General features: G+C 35.5%; 1 protein-coding gene across 1 annotated transcript in view; it reads left to right on the forward strand.

The window, feature by feature from the left end:
• Positions 1-16,237, forward strand: part of SYNE1 (spectrin repeat containing nuclear envelope protein 1) — a 274,529-nt gene that overhangs the window by 147,368 nt on the left and 110,924 nt on the right. Inside the window, exons 70-82 of the mRNA XM_042812608.1 lie at positions 669-845; positions 1,732-1,878; positions 3,508-3,633; positions 5,078-5,254; positions 6,962-7,227; positions 7,856-10,016; positions 10,520-10,857; positions 11,481-11,625; positions 12,130-12,348; positions 13,236-13,498; positions 14,545-14,710; positions 15,333-15,488; positions 15,971-16,123. Of these exons, the coding sequence (XP_042668542.1) occupies positions 669-845; positions 1,732-1,878; positions 3,508-3,633; positions 5,078-5,254; positions 6,962-7,227; positions 7,856-10,016; positions 10,520-10,857; positions 11,481-11,625; positions 12,130-12,348; positions 13,236-13,498; positions 14,545-14,710; positions 15,333-15,488; positions 15,971-16,123 (4,494 nt within the window). The remainder of the gene's footprint in view (positions 1-668; positions 846-1,731; positions 1,879-3,507; positions 3,634-5,077; positions 5,255-6,961; positions 7,228-7,855; positions 10,017-10,519; positions 10,858-11,480; positions 11,626-12,129; positions 12,349-13,235; positions 13,499-14,544; positions 14,711-15,332; positions 15,489-15,970; positions 16,124-16,237) is intronic.

Raw genomic sequence — 16,237 nt, forward strand, 5'->3', positions numbered from 1 at the left:
TTTTTTTTTTTTTTTTTTTTTTTTTTTTTTTTTTTTTTCCTTCTATTAGATCATAGCATTTAATCCGCTGATTTTATTCAAAGTATTGCTATTGTTATTAAATCCTCTCCCTCTCTTCATACACGCATTTTGAAACCGAGATTCCAATGGCATATGTTGAAACCTTTTGACTCATAGTAATTAGCTTATTATTCCTTTAATAATCTCTTTGAATAAAAGTCTGTGTCCACCAAATTGGATCAAAGGGCCTTTTTACTGTGAAAGAGTTTATTGAATATGACATGATTCAGTATCAGATTTAGTCCTCAGTACCAGAACACGAGAAGTTGGTAGAGATCTGGTGATAATAAAATAAATTTTCATTTGTTTTATTATCACCAGAATACTCTGTTTTGGGACATAAGCATATAATGCTTATATACTCAACAGTGTTACTGATATTTCTTTAGAATACCTACATACAGACTGTTGGCAATATTTTTTATGTTGAAATTCAAATAGCTCAACTGTTGCAATATGCATTGACTGAAAACTTCTTTCCAAAGCTGAAGAGAAAGACCGTTTCAGAAAAGAACGATTAACTTTTAATAAGCTCATTAAAAAGCTGTGATGTAGAACATATTTCAAGTTTGAAATATCTCTTGAAAAGTATTTTATCTATTTCTTAGGCTATCATGGAAGAAATTGCAGGATTTGAAGACTGTTTGAACAAACTTAAGAGTAAAGGTGATTATTTGATCAGTCAATGCACAGAACATCTTCAAGCGAAATTTAAGCAGAATATACAAAGCCATCTTCAAGGAACAAGGGATAGCTATTCTGCCATATGTAGCACAGCCCAAAGGGTAAATCTTTCAAAATTGTTTTAAATACAGTTTAATAACAAATGTTATTATTTCTGTAATTACTTGCAGATTGTTAAGAGGTAAAAATTCAACTGTTTTAAAACAAGCCTATAAATTACTAATATAGCCTTTTATCATTATTGTGCTATAGATGAATTCCTTGTGATCTAAATGTTGCCTTGGAGCCAACGTAACTACCTGTATAATAGCCAGAAGTTCCAATTTAAGTTCCAATTTAGTATCTCTGCAAAGTCACTATATTCAGATTACAGTAGCTTCTGAGCAGTCATAGCCAAGAAAAATAGAGGTATTCCTAATTTCAAAGCTAGGGAGAAAATTACACTGATACATAAATAACTGTTCTTAATTTTGTACTAAGAAATACTGTCTCCTAGTAAAACCAGAATATTCGGTTAAGAAGGGCTAGTTAGGTCATTTTGTTAATCTGTTAATCCAATTAGGAGATCAGACTAGCATAGTTTCAAATAACAGAAACAGAGAAAGAGAGAGAAAGAAATAAAAAGAAAAAAAAAAAAAGAGGAAAAAAAAAACTTAATAGAAAGAATTGTAGAGATAGATAAAACCTTGTAATAGATCAATGGCAAAAATGAAGAACAAATTTGAGAAAATGCTCTTCATTTTCATCTCTCTTTTTTCTTTTCAGAAGCCATGTCTTAAATGCTGTCCATTTTATCCATGAATTAGCAAGGTGCTCACGATGAGCATTCATCTCCTGGTATTTCTATATACAAGAGCCAAATTTTTTACAATCTTAACCGTTCTTCCCATTTTTTTATTTTTTTTTCTCCTGCAGTTAGCAAGGTGTGGGTAGGGAGCCAATAGTGATGTTTGAAAATGTAATGAACTTTCAAAATGTTTACTTTAGGTGTACCAAAGTTTGGAACATGAACTCCAGAAGCATGTCAATCATCAAGATACCCTACAACAGTGCCAGACTTGGCTGTCTACAGTACAGTCAGAGCTAAAGCCAAGTACCTGGACACCTTTCAGCCTAGCAGATGCAGTTAAACAGGTAAAAGTTCAGCAGTTGAAAATGCTGTTAACCTAATTGAGGTGATTTCGGGTAAGAGCTCTATATTAATAGAAACTATCTCTAGCCTCCTCAGAGATCTCTTTGTCTTGATTGTTTATTTGCATATCCAAAAGAAATATCTTGAGGGGAAAATAACCTTAGGTGAAGAATCACAGAGTTTTTGTTAGCTCTCCTTAATGCTTAGAAATACATTATTTGAAAATAGCCTTTTAATTAGATAACCAGGCTCAGATAATCTGTGGCTGTGTTTAGCAGACATATTATCTCTTCCGCTTGTTTGCTTTCCATTCTGTTTGCCTACTAATATTTCTATATGAGATCTGGTTTCATAGTTCCGTGGACATAGAGTCTGTTATCAGGCAACCAAAACAAGTTTCCAGTTGGAGTATCGAACTGCTAGAAGCTCACATTAGTCACTAAGAAAGGCTTCTTTATTTCTTGATTATTTTTAGTAACAATCAGACTTGTACGTTGTTTTCGAATTAAACTGGTTGGATATGAAAAGTGCTGAAATTGGATGCTTTCTCTTCCACCATGTGGCTTGAAACCATGAGATAGTTGAAATACTGCAGATTTTAATTGTCCTTTCCTCCTTTATCTGCTCACCTTTAGGAAGAATTTTACTGTCTTTTTGATACTATTCCCACCTGTCCAACTCCTTAAGTTACTGGGAGACAGTAACTAACTTCTCTTTTTCTTTTTTAAGTTGGAAAAATTAATTTCTGTCAGTCTTGTTCAAATGCCATGTCCTGCAGCCTCATATACCCCAGCCCTTAGCTGAACTTGTGCCAGTTTGCCAATGTTTCTTCTGTGAAGAAAGAGGGGAACTGAACCCAGCGCACCAGGCACAACCTGATAAGTGTAAATATAGAGTAGTCCCTTCCATCAGCCTGCTCTCTTGCTTTATTGCTAGTGCAGTAATTCAGGGTTGCTACAAGAGCACATTGCTGTTATGTAACTTGTCCGCAAAAAGCCACTACTGGGTTAGGTGGTCAAACACCTTTCTCCCTGGTCTCTAGTTGCTGTAGCCCAACTTGTCAGGCACTGATACTGCCATTTTCATGTGGGATGAAGATACTCTTCATATGGAGAGATGATCTTCTGTGGACAATGTCAAGAGGAAGAATCCTCAACAGTATAATGTTATCAAATCTTGTGAGTGATAGAAGTTGGGGAGGTTGGAAAAGATTCAGAGGATGTGGAGAAAGCATGGTGTGCCACTGGGTTGGATCCTCCATGAGGAAGATGCTGGAGAATTTAATAGATAGAGGCAACATGACAATTTATAAATCAGATCAAGTTCTGCTTCCCGTTCATCTTGGGAATGTAAGTCATCTTGTTGAAACTTTATATGTATCAATCAAAAATTTATAGTTACATAAGCTAAATAATGTATATGTCACTGAATGCTTTGCTGGGTGGATGATGATTATCAAGATTTTTAGAGTTACATTTTTCTGCATTTTTTACATTTTCTAGTTAAATATGCAAGTCTACATTTCATTTCTTGGAAGTAATGAGATAAATTACAAACACTAAAACACATGATTTTAATAAAGTATGTTTTATTCCACAGTCTGAGTATATTTGGGGATTGTCTTCCTTCAGGTGAAACATTTCCGGGCTCTGCAGGAGCAGGCAAATACATATTTGGATCTTTTGTGCTCCATGTGTGATCTGTCAGATGCCACAGTGAAGAGTACAGCAACAGATATTCAACAAACAAAACAAATGGTACAAGATAATCACAAGAAACAGCTTTTAATCTTATTTAGAGCTTTAACTGCTTTGATCTGTCCTCTTTTAAAAGGTCATATTGGGTAATAGTCTAAAGAAGGGCATTCTTACTTTCAGCTCCAGTACTTCATTTAGAAACGGCTTTGTTACTCTCTCTTTTTAAATTATTATTATTTTTTAATTAAATTGACAATGCTATCCTGGTAGTAATATAAAGAAAAAGAACAAAGTATTAACAAAACACACTAAGCAGCATTACAAGGTGTTGTCCTGAAGGCACATTAATAACGTGTTGAAGAAAACCTCATCCAAACTGCTTCACAAAAGAAAATTCAGTTTGTTGTTCTCTTGTTATATATATTTTAATGTTATTATTTGTTCAGCAGTAGTCTGGTGCTTTTTTTGTTAGGATATACTAATACGTTTGCTATAATAATTTTTATGATAGTTCAGACCTATGTATTTTATCCAGAACTTATGAATTTACAGAAGTGCTCCTCGGTTTTAAATTTCAGAGTACCTTAATGCTTTGTTTTAAAACAAAATCATAAACATATGATGTTAGAAAATGATATCTTTAGAATTTCTCTTTTTAATGTATGAAAAATTATTTCATACACACACACACGCACACACACAAATCATCTGAAACGACTTATATCCAGAGTAAAAATCTAATACATACAGTAACAGCATTCCATACCAGAAAAGAAAACTGTTCAAATCCAAGTAGTCCATTGACAACAAGACTGTCCAAATATTGAATAGCAAAAAATAAACAAGAATACAATTCTTCTTTTATGTATATTGCAGTGGAAAACATTTAAGAAATCACAGGCGTGGCAGTACTGATATTTATTAAACTGGTTGAATGTCTAAATCTTCAAGACTTCCTACGTGTGTTCGCAGTAAAAGAAGATTTGTGACTATTGGTGTAAGATGATTAATGGGCTCAAGTCTAATAGGCATTGTTCTTATTGGCATTTTATAAAAGGCATACAAGCAAAGTAACTGGATGAAACACAGTAAAGTGTTTAAGTTTTTTGGTTTTTTTTTTTTTTTTTATTGTTGTAAAGGCATACAGAGTACAGTCTGTTGGTAGTCTTGGCATGCAATTGACTATAACAAATTAGTAATTTACACATTTTAAGCTTTAACAAAAGACTTAGAATACTGAAAACACACACATAAGTATATTTGCTTTGTTCAAGGGTCATTTTTCTCACAGCTTTCCTTGCATAGGACTGATTTTTATGACTTTTGAAGGTTGAGTCTCCTTGTGGATAATATTAGCCTCCTCAGAATCTAGTAAAGGAATTTGCTGTGAGTAGAGTATTGTCCTTGAAGAAAGACGGTTATTCATCCTCCGGTCTCCAAAAATATCTGCATTAAAGCAATCCTACTGTTCTTTTTTTGTTTTGTTTTTTTCCTTTTCTGCTAGATTGAGCAACAGATAATGCATTCACAGTATTTGGCTCAAGGTTGGGAAGAGATAAAACAAATGAAGGCTGAACTCTGGATGTATTTCCAGGATGCAGATCAACAGCTACAGAATTTGAAAAGGAGACGAGCAGAGTTGGAACTAAGTGTTGCCCAGAATATGGTACTCCAAATTAAGGTAAGGAGGTTTTAAGATAAGATCAGAACGTAAGGTAGAAGTTCACCTCGTAGTTTATTTAATTGCAATGAGCATATTGCATATAATTGGTGGTATGTTCTAAGCAAGAGCACAGAAGAAAGAAGAAAGAGAATTCCCTTATTGGTGCTACAGTTTGATATAGAGAGCAAAACATAATACTATAGTGTTTCTGTTTTTTTTTTTTCGTTGTGTTTTATTTTTTTCTTAAACAGCATACAGTTTGCAGACTACTGTTTTGATTTACCTTCAATTTTAATGGGCTAGTTGCTGATTGTAATGCATCTGAAGATAAGATCTGCAACTTGTGCTTACTGAGTTTTTTGATTCCAGTTATAATTTAGCTAGATCCATTTCAAAAGCAATCTAGAATATCACCAATTTTGCTGGACTCTGAAAAGCACTGGAGAAGAGACGTGATAGAAAGCCATATTAATTTACTGTTAGTTGTGAGATATATGACTTCAGATCCTCACTCATTCATTTATAGAGCAGATGATTTTTTATGGCTATTCTGCACGCATCTCAGACATCATTAAAGTAACAAGAAGAAAGAAGAAAACAAATTATTTTTGAATAAGTAATTAAGCGCTTGGATTTTGCATTTTTAAATTGGATTTTTCTTGTGTTCTTTTCTGATGTGCCAGGAATTGGGTGAAAAGTAAACAACCAATCCTGTCCTAAAAAAGCATTTGAACGAAGTCATAAAATACCTCTGTTCAGTGTTGTCTATGTCCTACTACACTAGCAGGAGTCGGTGTAGAGACAGGAGTCTGTACTTCTTCACTATTGTAGTTGGTTTTATTATGAATGACAGGCACCAGCTGTAGTGTCAGAAATGATTCATTCTGTGCTTTTCCCTGGTATTTACCCTATTGTAGGAAGATATCTAGATCAATTTGTGGGAGTCACAAAGAAAGAGGTAGGGGTGAACATCTCTTCCCCAGAAGTCCACAATCCCTCAGTGAAAATTTATCACCCCAGCAAAGTGCTGAAGCTGGGTGTGTTTGTTTAGTTACAGGTTTTGGAATTGGAATTTGAGAAAAGATTGTCTTTACCCCCAACAGTGTAGAAATGCCAAAGAATATCTGGTTAATTTTAGTTGTCAGTATATTCTATATTTTCACGTGGAGTTCTCTGTTCATTAAAAAAAATGTTTATGTAGATGAGCTCTTTTATCTAGTGGAGTTAATTAATTCAAATAATTAATTCAATATTAATTCAAATGTTAATTTGAACAGCGATAACAGCTATTAAAGAAAGAGAAACAAAACAAACTATGGATGTGGGGGCGACTGACTCATGGACTCTTTACCCAGTTTTAGTCTCTAATAAAAAAGAGAAAGAAATGAGCTAGAAACGCTTCTGGTAAAATTAATTTGCATGAGAATGCAATTATCTTGTATGTTACAATGTAGGTGGAATGAGAGCCAGGAGCCTGGCTAGGAAAGTGTAACTTCTTTGTGATTTCTTTTTATCACTGATATTTGCTCTGGTTTGCTGTCCTTACATGAGAAGATGGAGAGAAAGGGGAAAAGGAGAAGGCACTTTTTCCAGTTAACATTGGTGCAACATTTGCCTGGACAGATAATTAGTACTAAATTAAATTTATTTATTTCAATGTTTTTATTTAAACTTCACTGTGTCATTTACAGTAAGCGTCACCATATTGGTTTTGATCTTTTTCAGGAATTCAGTCAGAAGTTGCAGTCTAAGCAGTCAGCTCTTACTTCAGTGACTGAGAAGATAAGCAAGCTAACCCAAGGACAGGAATCACCTGAACACAAGGAAATCGGACAGTTGAGCAATCAGTGGCTGGATCTCTGCCTTCAAGCACACAGTTTGCTCATACAGAGGGAGGAAGATCTACAGAGGACAGTAGATTACCATGATCGTATGAATGTAGTTGAAGTTTTCTTGGAAAAGCTCACAAAAGAGTGGGACAACTTGGCTAGGTAAAACAAGGGGTAGCAATGAGTACATACACGCTGAAAGAACAGTTTATAATATGTCTCTAAGTGGATCTGCTAAAAAATTCCATTTTCTAATGCTTAATTAAAATCAGCCCCCCTTATTAATTATAGCATAATTACTTGTATTGAAATAAAGAGTTTGAGGAGGTACATCTTCCATCTTTGTTTTTAAGATCCCATTTGGGGGCATAGTATTTTCTGGCACATCAGGCATTTATATTTTTTTTGATTGTTTCATTTATCTTTCTTGTCAGTGCTTTATTTAACTATTACATTGAAGCTTAGTTACTTCTACTGAATTACTGCAGATGTTTTTTACTCATGTTTAAAATAAACACACAGGATGTGCATAAAATTGTAGGAGTTTACTACTGCTGCTATTACTTGAGGTGCTGATGACCATATTGCAAATGAAAGAGAAGAATAAAAAATGTTAAACTTTTTAAACAATATTTGAAACTGATATCTCCAAATAAATCTGAAATGTGCAGGTATTTGCATCATATTAATTTCAGTTGGTAGAGTGCTCATAATTTATCCATGCCTCTTTTAAACCTGTCCTGAAATAGAATCTGATCATTAATTTCTGTCTTGTCCATTTTGATAACAGATCTGATGCTGAAAGCACAAATGTGCACCTTGATGCTTTGCAAAAATTGGCACTAACGCTTCAAGAGAGGAGATTTGCTCTGGAAGATTTGAAAGATCAGAAACAGAAGATGGTGGAACATCTGAATCTTGATGACAAAGAATTAGTAAAGGAGCAATTTGGTCATTTTGAGCAACGCTGGACTCAGCTGGAGGAACTTGTGAAAAGAAAAATTCAGATTTCTGTTTCAACCTTAGAAGAGCTTAGTTTGGTGCATTCCAAACTTCAGGAACTAATGGAGTGGGCAGAAGAGCAGCAACCTAGTATCTCAGAAGCTCTTAAACACAGCCCACCTCCGGATTTGGCTCAGAGTCTTCTCATGGATCATCTTACCATTTCTAGTGAGCTTGAAGCCAAACAGCTTGTACTGAAGACACTGCTGAAAGATGCTGAGAGGGTGATGACCAGCTTAGGGCTCAATGAAAGACAGGAGCTGCAGAAAGCACTTTCTGATGCACAGCATCATGTAGATTGTCTCAGTGATCTGGTTGGCCAGAGGAGAAAGCACCTGAATAAAGCACTGTCTGAAAAAACACAGTTTCTCATGGCAGTCTTTCAGGCTACCAACCAAATTCATCAACACGAGAAGAAGGTAACATTTCCAGAGCACATCTGTCTGTTGCCAGAAGATGTGAGCAAACAGATCAGGACTTGTAAGAATGCCCAAGCTAGCCTGAAAGCCTACCAAAACGAAGTCACTGGGCTGTGGGCTCAAGGAAGAGATTTAATGAAAGAAGCCACAGAACAAGAAAAGAGTGAAGTGTTAGGTAAACTGCAAGAACTACAGAATATATACGACACTGTTTTACAAAAGTGTACCCAGAGATTGTTAGAACTGGAGAAAAATATAGTTTCCAGGAAATATTTCAAAGAAGATTTGGATAAGGCTTGCCATTGGCTAAAGCAAGCTGATATCGTCACATTCCCAGAAGTTAATGTAATGAATAGTAACTCTGAACTGTACACCCAGTTGTCCAAGTATCAACAGATTCTTGAGCAGTCTCCCGAATATGAAAATCTCCTACTTACTCTGCAAAGACATGGCCAAGAAATCCTACCATCGCTTAATGAAGTGGATCATTCTTACCTAGATGAAAAACTTAATATTCTCCCTCAGCAATTTAACACTGTCAGTGCTCTGGCAAAAGATAAATTTTATAAAGTTCAGGAAGCAATTTATGCTAGGAAAGAATATACCTCTTTGATTGAGTTGACAACTAAAGCCTTGACTGAGCTAGATGATCAGTTTATTAGTATGGACAAAGCTCCAGCTGCTGTTTTAGCCAAAGAAGCTCTGGCACTCCAGCAGGCCTACAAAGACCTCCTAGGTGAAGTGATGAGTCTTGGTGCAGCAGTGGATGAACTAAACCAGAAGAAGGAGGCCTTTCGTAGCACCGGTCAGCCTTGGCAGCCAGATGAGATGTTAAAACTTGTCACATTATATCACAAGCTGAAGAGGCAAATAGAACAGAAAATCAATTTGTTAGAAGACACAATAGAAGCATGTCAAGAGCATGAAAAAATGTGTTCACAGCTTGAGGCACAGTTAGAGGCAGTGAAAAATGAACAAATTAAGGTAAATGAAGAAATGCTCCCAATAGAAGAAAAGTTGAAAATATACCATTCTCTGGTGGGCAGCTTGCAAGATTCAGGGAGTCTTCTGAAGCGAATAACTGAGCATATAGAAACCCTTTCTCCCCAGCTTGATCCATCCGCACGTGAAACAGCAAATCACCAAGTGCTGTCTTGGCAAGATAAACTAAAGAATTTGCACGCTGCCATTGGTGACATAGTGATGGACTGTGAGAATAGGCTTGTGCAAAGCATAGACTTCCAGACAGAAATCTGCCGCTCACTCGACTGGCTGAGATGGGTGAAAACAGAACTCAATGGAAAACTAAGTTTGGACCTAAAACTGCAAAGCATCCAAGAAGAAATCCGAAAGGTTCAGATACATCAGGAAGAAGTGCAATCAAGCCTGAGAGTGATGAATGCACTGAGCAATAAAGAGAAAGAGAGATATATGAAAGCAAAGGAGCTGATACCTGCTGATCTGGAAAACACTTTTGCTGAGCTGACAGAACTAGATGGCGAAGTTCAAGAAGCTATACGCATAAGACAGGTTAGTGTATACTCAGTGTCGTTAGTTTCTTACTCACAAAGCTGAAAAATATAGCTCTGAGGCTTGATGTTTGTAATCTACATGAAATCTTGTTAGTTTTTCTAAACAATTTAGATTGTGATTTGCTACCAATGTTGAGTGAAAGAGCAGTAAGATTTCCTCAATGTGCCTAAATACTTACATACAGAAGTACAGGCTCACTCAAAGCCTACTTCCATCTGTTCTCTCCCAGACCTATTACATGTAGTACAAGGAAAAGAAAGGAAACCTCTCCACGGCAATTAGCCCTGGTGCTAGCATCTTCTGCAGCAGAGCAGAATTGCAGCATGTGAGGGAGGCCTGCAATCAGAGAAACCCCAGGGTGACGAGGGACATGCTGAGAGCTACCAGAAGTCCTCAGCCCTTGTGAGAGTGGCTTAGAAAGTGTAAGCAGAGCTAGGATATATTTGTTGGTATTGTGAATTTTTGTCTGTTACTGTATTTAATTTTCACTTTTATTTCAGGCTACCTTGGATAAATTATATAGCCTTTGCCAAAGATATTACCAAGTGATTCAGATAACAAATGACTGGCTTGAGGATGCTCAGGAGTTTCTGCATTTAACAAGAAATGGTCTTGATGTTGAGAACTCTGAGGGGAACCTACGGAACCATATTGAATTTTTCAGCACAGAAAGTCAGTTCAGTAATAATTTGAAGGAGTTACAGGGCCTGGTACCTGAGCTGGAGCCTTTTATACATGCCACAGCAAGAGAGCAGCTCATGCAGAATCTAGCTTCATTGGAAGAAAAGGGCAGAGGGACAAAGCAGGAAGCCAACAATCAGCAAGAATTGTTGCAAAGGTATAGTTTTCTTTTTTTCTTTCATTTTGTTAGTGATTTTTTTTCATTATGTTAATGATGAAAGAAAATCCAGTACTTGATTAGTTTGTACGGGATTTTTGTAAAGTGTGTTACTGGTGACTGAAGTGGATACTAGGATTCAGAACTCTTGGATTCTGATTTCTCCTCTAACACTGACAAGAGATGTGATCCTAAGGAAATTATGATAAAGTTGTAAAAAGCTTGGAAAAGCATGAGGAAGCTAAATAGAGAATGGTTACATATTAATTCACAAGGAGTAAGAACCATGGAGATGCAAATGAAATTGAAGTAGACATTTTGAGCTACAAAGAAATACTATTTTTAACCAGCATACTTATTCTAATGTGTTCTGGGTGCCAAAAGTTTGGGAGGGTTTAAAATACAACCTAGACAAAGTCACAGAGGAGAAGTGCATCAAAGGCTATTAAATGCAAAGCTAGGAGTACAGTTTTACAGTTTTTTGGTTATCTCTGAGGCAAAGCTGGAAATCAACAGCATATACTTTTGTATGTGTGCTCTTTCTCAGTAGTCTTGCCTTTTCTTGGAAAAGAATGGTTTTATTTTACATTAAATTGTTCTTTTTGGTACTGCATTTGTTCAAGGTGTGCTTCTGAGTGGCAGGAGTATCAGACAGCACGACAAAAGGTCATTGAAGTGATGAATGAGGCTGAGAAAAAATTATCTGATTTCTCAGTAGCTAAAGCTGCTTCTTTTCATGAAGCAAAAGAGAAATTGCAAACACATAAGGTAAGATGCTGAAAATTATATGAAATCATTTTCCTTCAGTTAAAAACAAATGTTTTTTTCTGGAGATCCTGACCCATGAAAACCTGAAATTGAATTTTTAGATCTTTTCCTTAAGCGCTTAAATGTTAGAGTATGTAAAGAATTGTTTTGTGTGTGTTTCTTTTTTATTTTAGACTCTAATAGCAGAGGTTACTGGTTTTGTTATGAAAAAAGTTTCTGAATACGTTTCCTATCCTTTTCAGGCATTAGCAAGGAATAGAAAATATGATTACACCAAATTTCAGTTCCATCCAGAAATTTGCATTCTGGAACAAGTCCTTGGAATTATTGTAGCTAATATTTGGTATATGCAAAATAAAGTGGAACTTAACCAAGTCACTCGATGCAGAGCACATCATTTTTGTCTACAGTGGACGGAACTCGCTCATCCTGAAAGTGTGCTGAAAAGTTACAAATTGTGTTGTTAATAAAAGTAAAACTTAATATCCATTTTTGCTTTTTCAGACTCTTGTGTCTGTAGTAAATTCTTTCCATGAAAAGATCACAACTCTTGAAGAAAAGGTTTCACAGCTGGAAGAAGTTAGCAATGATGCCAGCAAGGCAGCTGTAAGTAGATCAATGACAACAGTTTGGCAGCGCTGGACACGGCTCCGGAATGTAGCCCAAGAACAAGAGAAAATTTTGGAGGATGCAGTACAGGAATGGAATGGGTTTAATGATAAGGTAACTTCCGGTCTTTGTAAATCCTCAGTTTCTAACTGTACATAGGATTTTGCTCCTTATACTGGCCTTCACAAGCATTCAGTACAGATTATAACAAAGTCTCGTGAAATGAAGACAATTTTATTCCTGAGAAATTTATGATTGAGAAAGCTGAGAGGAGAAATCACAGTCATTTTCCCCAGTTCACCAAATAAAATACACCTCACTGTGGAAGATGTAGATTTAGAATCACTGCCTTGCACTGTTTAGAATCAAACATTTGTACCGTTCTTTTATATGGGTACATATATAGTAAATACAGGTCTTTTTACTTCTGATGGTTCTTCAGGGTCTCTTCCTCTGTTTCCCTTCCCTCAAATGATTGTCAATCTCTTTTTTTTTTTTTTTTTTTTTTTTTTTTTCCCCTTTTTTGTTTTCCTGAAGAGGAGGAAGCTGCTAATTTTAAGTTTGGTCACTGATATTTTTCTTGTCACTGGTCTGGTCAAATCACACTTTTTCCCTAAAATCTTACTTGAATCTTTTTATCCGTTGTTGTCCATTATTTTATGCTCAGATTAAAAGATCTCTGGGAATGAGGAGAATCTTCCTGTTAAATGTATGGCTCATGCCAAACAGGGGTCTGTTGTGGACTAAAGATCTAGGTTATATGGCAATAAAGATAATAAATGATAAAAAATAAGAGGAGCAACTTATCCCAACAAAGGAGACCTTTAGAAGACCTAGTGTAAAGAATTAGGCTACCTAGGTATTGCTGTCAGCATTAGGGCAAAGATTTAGGGCTGTTGCATCAGCTCTATACCACAAATGTTCTTTGGCATCTAAATATATAGCAGAAGGTGTAGAACCAGTTGGTATCAGTTGTAGTAAGACTGTGTTTCTTTGTGTAGATTCAGAAAGCTACTGTAGTGATTGATCAACTACAAGATCGTTTACCAGAAAGCTCAGTAGAAAAAGCATCTAAAACAGAGCTCCTGGAACTCCTGGATTACCACAGCAGCTTCCTTCTGGAAGTGGAGCACCAGCTATCATCTTTGGGTCTGCTCAAACAACACGCTCTTAATATGCTTCAGGATGTGGAAATAAAGCCTTTGTCTCAGGAAGAAATACCATTCATGCAAGAAGTCAAAGCAATGCAAGATCGATGCCACAAGTAAGGCTTTTTTACTTTTATTTTTATTTTTTTAAGTAAGATTCACTAGAGAAGTAGTAACTTAAAATTAATTAAGTAGTAAGAATTACTTACTATTTTTATTATCTCTATTACCATAATTAAATATTATTATATTTAAGAGAAGTTAAAATTTAAATGAATTTTAATTAATTTGGAAATACAACTTTACTGTTATTTTTTATTTCCACCATCTGTGAATATATATTGCAGAATATGTAATTCCTGCATTGCTTTAATAATGGGAACATATGTAAGAATACCATAAACTACATTGGAGTTATAACTGATTTTAAACACTTCCATTGCATCTCACCTTTAACTGTGACCTTTCAACTTTTTGTAACCTAAGTTTAGATTTGTTTATGGCTTTGTTTCTCCTGTTTAAAGCAGTTCAGTTCAAAAAGTAGGCATCCTTTGAATTTTACAGGGGGATTTAGCAAATAGAACACATTTTAAAATTATACCCTGTGATTATATGAATATTTGTATAAATCTAAAGTGTTCATTTACCAGGTAAACCAGGAAGTTTTATAGCTGAGATTCGGGGTTTAGATTACAGGTATCCACATCTGAAGCAGTTAATTCTTACTGCCTAGTTAGTAGAGAAGTATGGGCAAGTCTAAGAAGCATTTATTTCTTGCCTATTTTAGAAGTTTATTTTGGAATGGTGATGAATCATTCTTAATTATGCCCTAAAATTACCCGTTTCCTCCATTGACAGTACAGGCACCCTGTGATGGTGAGCTCAGATGTAGGTGTATATACTATAAACATTTACACTTGTTCAGAAAAAAAATATACATAGATGTCAAAATACATAAAACTGCTTATTAAAAGGCTTGAGCTGAGGAATAAATGTGAGAGATGTATCTGCTGCTCAAGTAGGCTTGCTACACTGCACTCTTTTTTATTATTTTAGATCTAGGGATATTATTCATTCTTTTCATTATTTAGTACTTTTGACAAAGCAAAACGTTTAAACATCCTTAATCCTTCACAAATGATCATTGTTTCTGTTTCTAAAGTATGCAACAGAAAGTGAAAAATAGTGTAAAGCTTGTGAAACAGGAGCTGAAAGAGCGTGAGGAGGTTGAAGCACAAATAAATGTTGTGAAGACTTGGATCCAGGAAACGAAAGAATATTTATTAAGCCCTGATGTGGAAGTGGATACTCAACTTCAGGAGCTGAAGGTATATTAAATCTGTCAATGTCTAAATTACAGTGTTTCTAATACATCTTCATAATCTAGTAGAGAGTATTAACCAGTTTCAAACCACCATCAATTACAATTACATGATATTAATTGAATTTTAATAAAGCCATAGAAAAAAAAATCATAGAAGTGGGCTGTAATATGTTACTTTCAAAATATTTAAGATACATGTAAATATTTGTATTTATGCAACTTTACCTATCTAGCATATAGTTCATTCTACTTTATGTCCTAATCTAAAATATGAAAGAACTATAGAATATGAAGGGCAGAACATGGCCTTTATTTTCCATATTAGAGCTCTTGGGAGAAAGAAAAGCAACTAAATAAAATCCATTTACTGGAGGTGCTGAAAACTTGATTATTGTCCATATACAGATGACATACTGGAACAGAGGACTGGGCCAGAATATCATAAGTGAGACTCCAGGGAATCTCAACATACAATTATTTATATGAACTAATAAAAATAATAACAAAAGTTGAAAGCAATTAGCTTTGTTGTAAGCTGCAAGTAATATCTTCTTTTGCTTATACAGTTTATGCAGACGTAATTATTTTCCTGTTGTTCCTGACAATATTGTTTCTTCTATAATTAGTCTCTCCTCTGTGAAGCAACTACTCATCGCCAGGCTGTTGAAAAAATGGCTGAACAACAGCAGAATAAGTACTTGGGGCTTTATACAATTTTGCCTTCTGAACTCTCTCTTCATTTAGCAGAAGTTGGGCTGGCCCTTGTAACTGTACAAGATCAGGTAAAATGTAGTAGATGAAATTGTTACAGAATCAGTGCATTTTTTTAGATGGTCATCTTTGCAACCCCAATTGCTCAAGCAGAGACACCCAGAGCAGGCTGTCCAGGACCACGTCCAGATGGCTTTTGACGATCTGCTGTGACAGAGACTTCAAATCTTAGTGGGTAACCAGCCCACTAGTGCTGTCACCTGCAAAATGCAAAAGTGCTTCCTGGTATTCAAAGGGAACTGTGTTCCGTTTTGTGTCCATTGCCTCCTGTCTTGGCACAGATCACCACTGAAAAGTGTCTGTCTGCCGTTACAGATATAGGGCCCTTTAGACTTCCTGACTTTGCAACACGCTATATCTGGGGGTGATCAAAGTGTGATTAGTTCTATTAACTACTTACTTTAACAAAATAAAATTATGTTAATTTGAAAGTGAAAGTCAATTTCCTTTGAGGAAGAGAGTTTTCTATTGCTGAACTTCTGATTTTTGACAGATTCAAGCCAAAGAAAAAGAAACTGGGCATATCAAAACACTGAATCAAGAGTTTGAACAGCGAATTCAGGGGATAGCAAATGAATTAAATGTAATTCTTTCCAAACTAAAAAGGAAAACAGATGATATAGTACAAGCTAAACTTGAACAGAAGGTAAGAACTAAGCTTTCCTTCATTGATTACATCAAAAACTCTTCTGAACTGAGAATTGTACCAATATTTTATCTATTAAGATCATATATGTATATATATATATATATATATATA

Source organism: Centrocercus urophasianus, unplaced genomic scaffold (genome assembly GCF_019232065.1).
Source record: "Centrocercus urophasianus isolate 14NV4802_14NV808 unplaced genomic scaffold, USGS_Curo_1.0 seq_10, whole genome shotgun sequence".
NCBI lineage: Eukaryota > Metazoa > Chordata > Aves > Galliformes > Phasianidae > Centrocercus > Centrocercus urophasianus.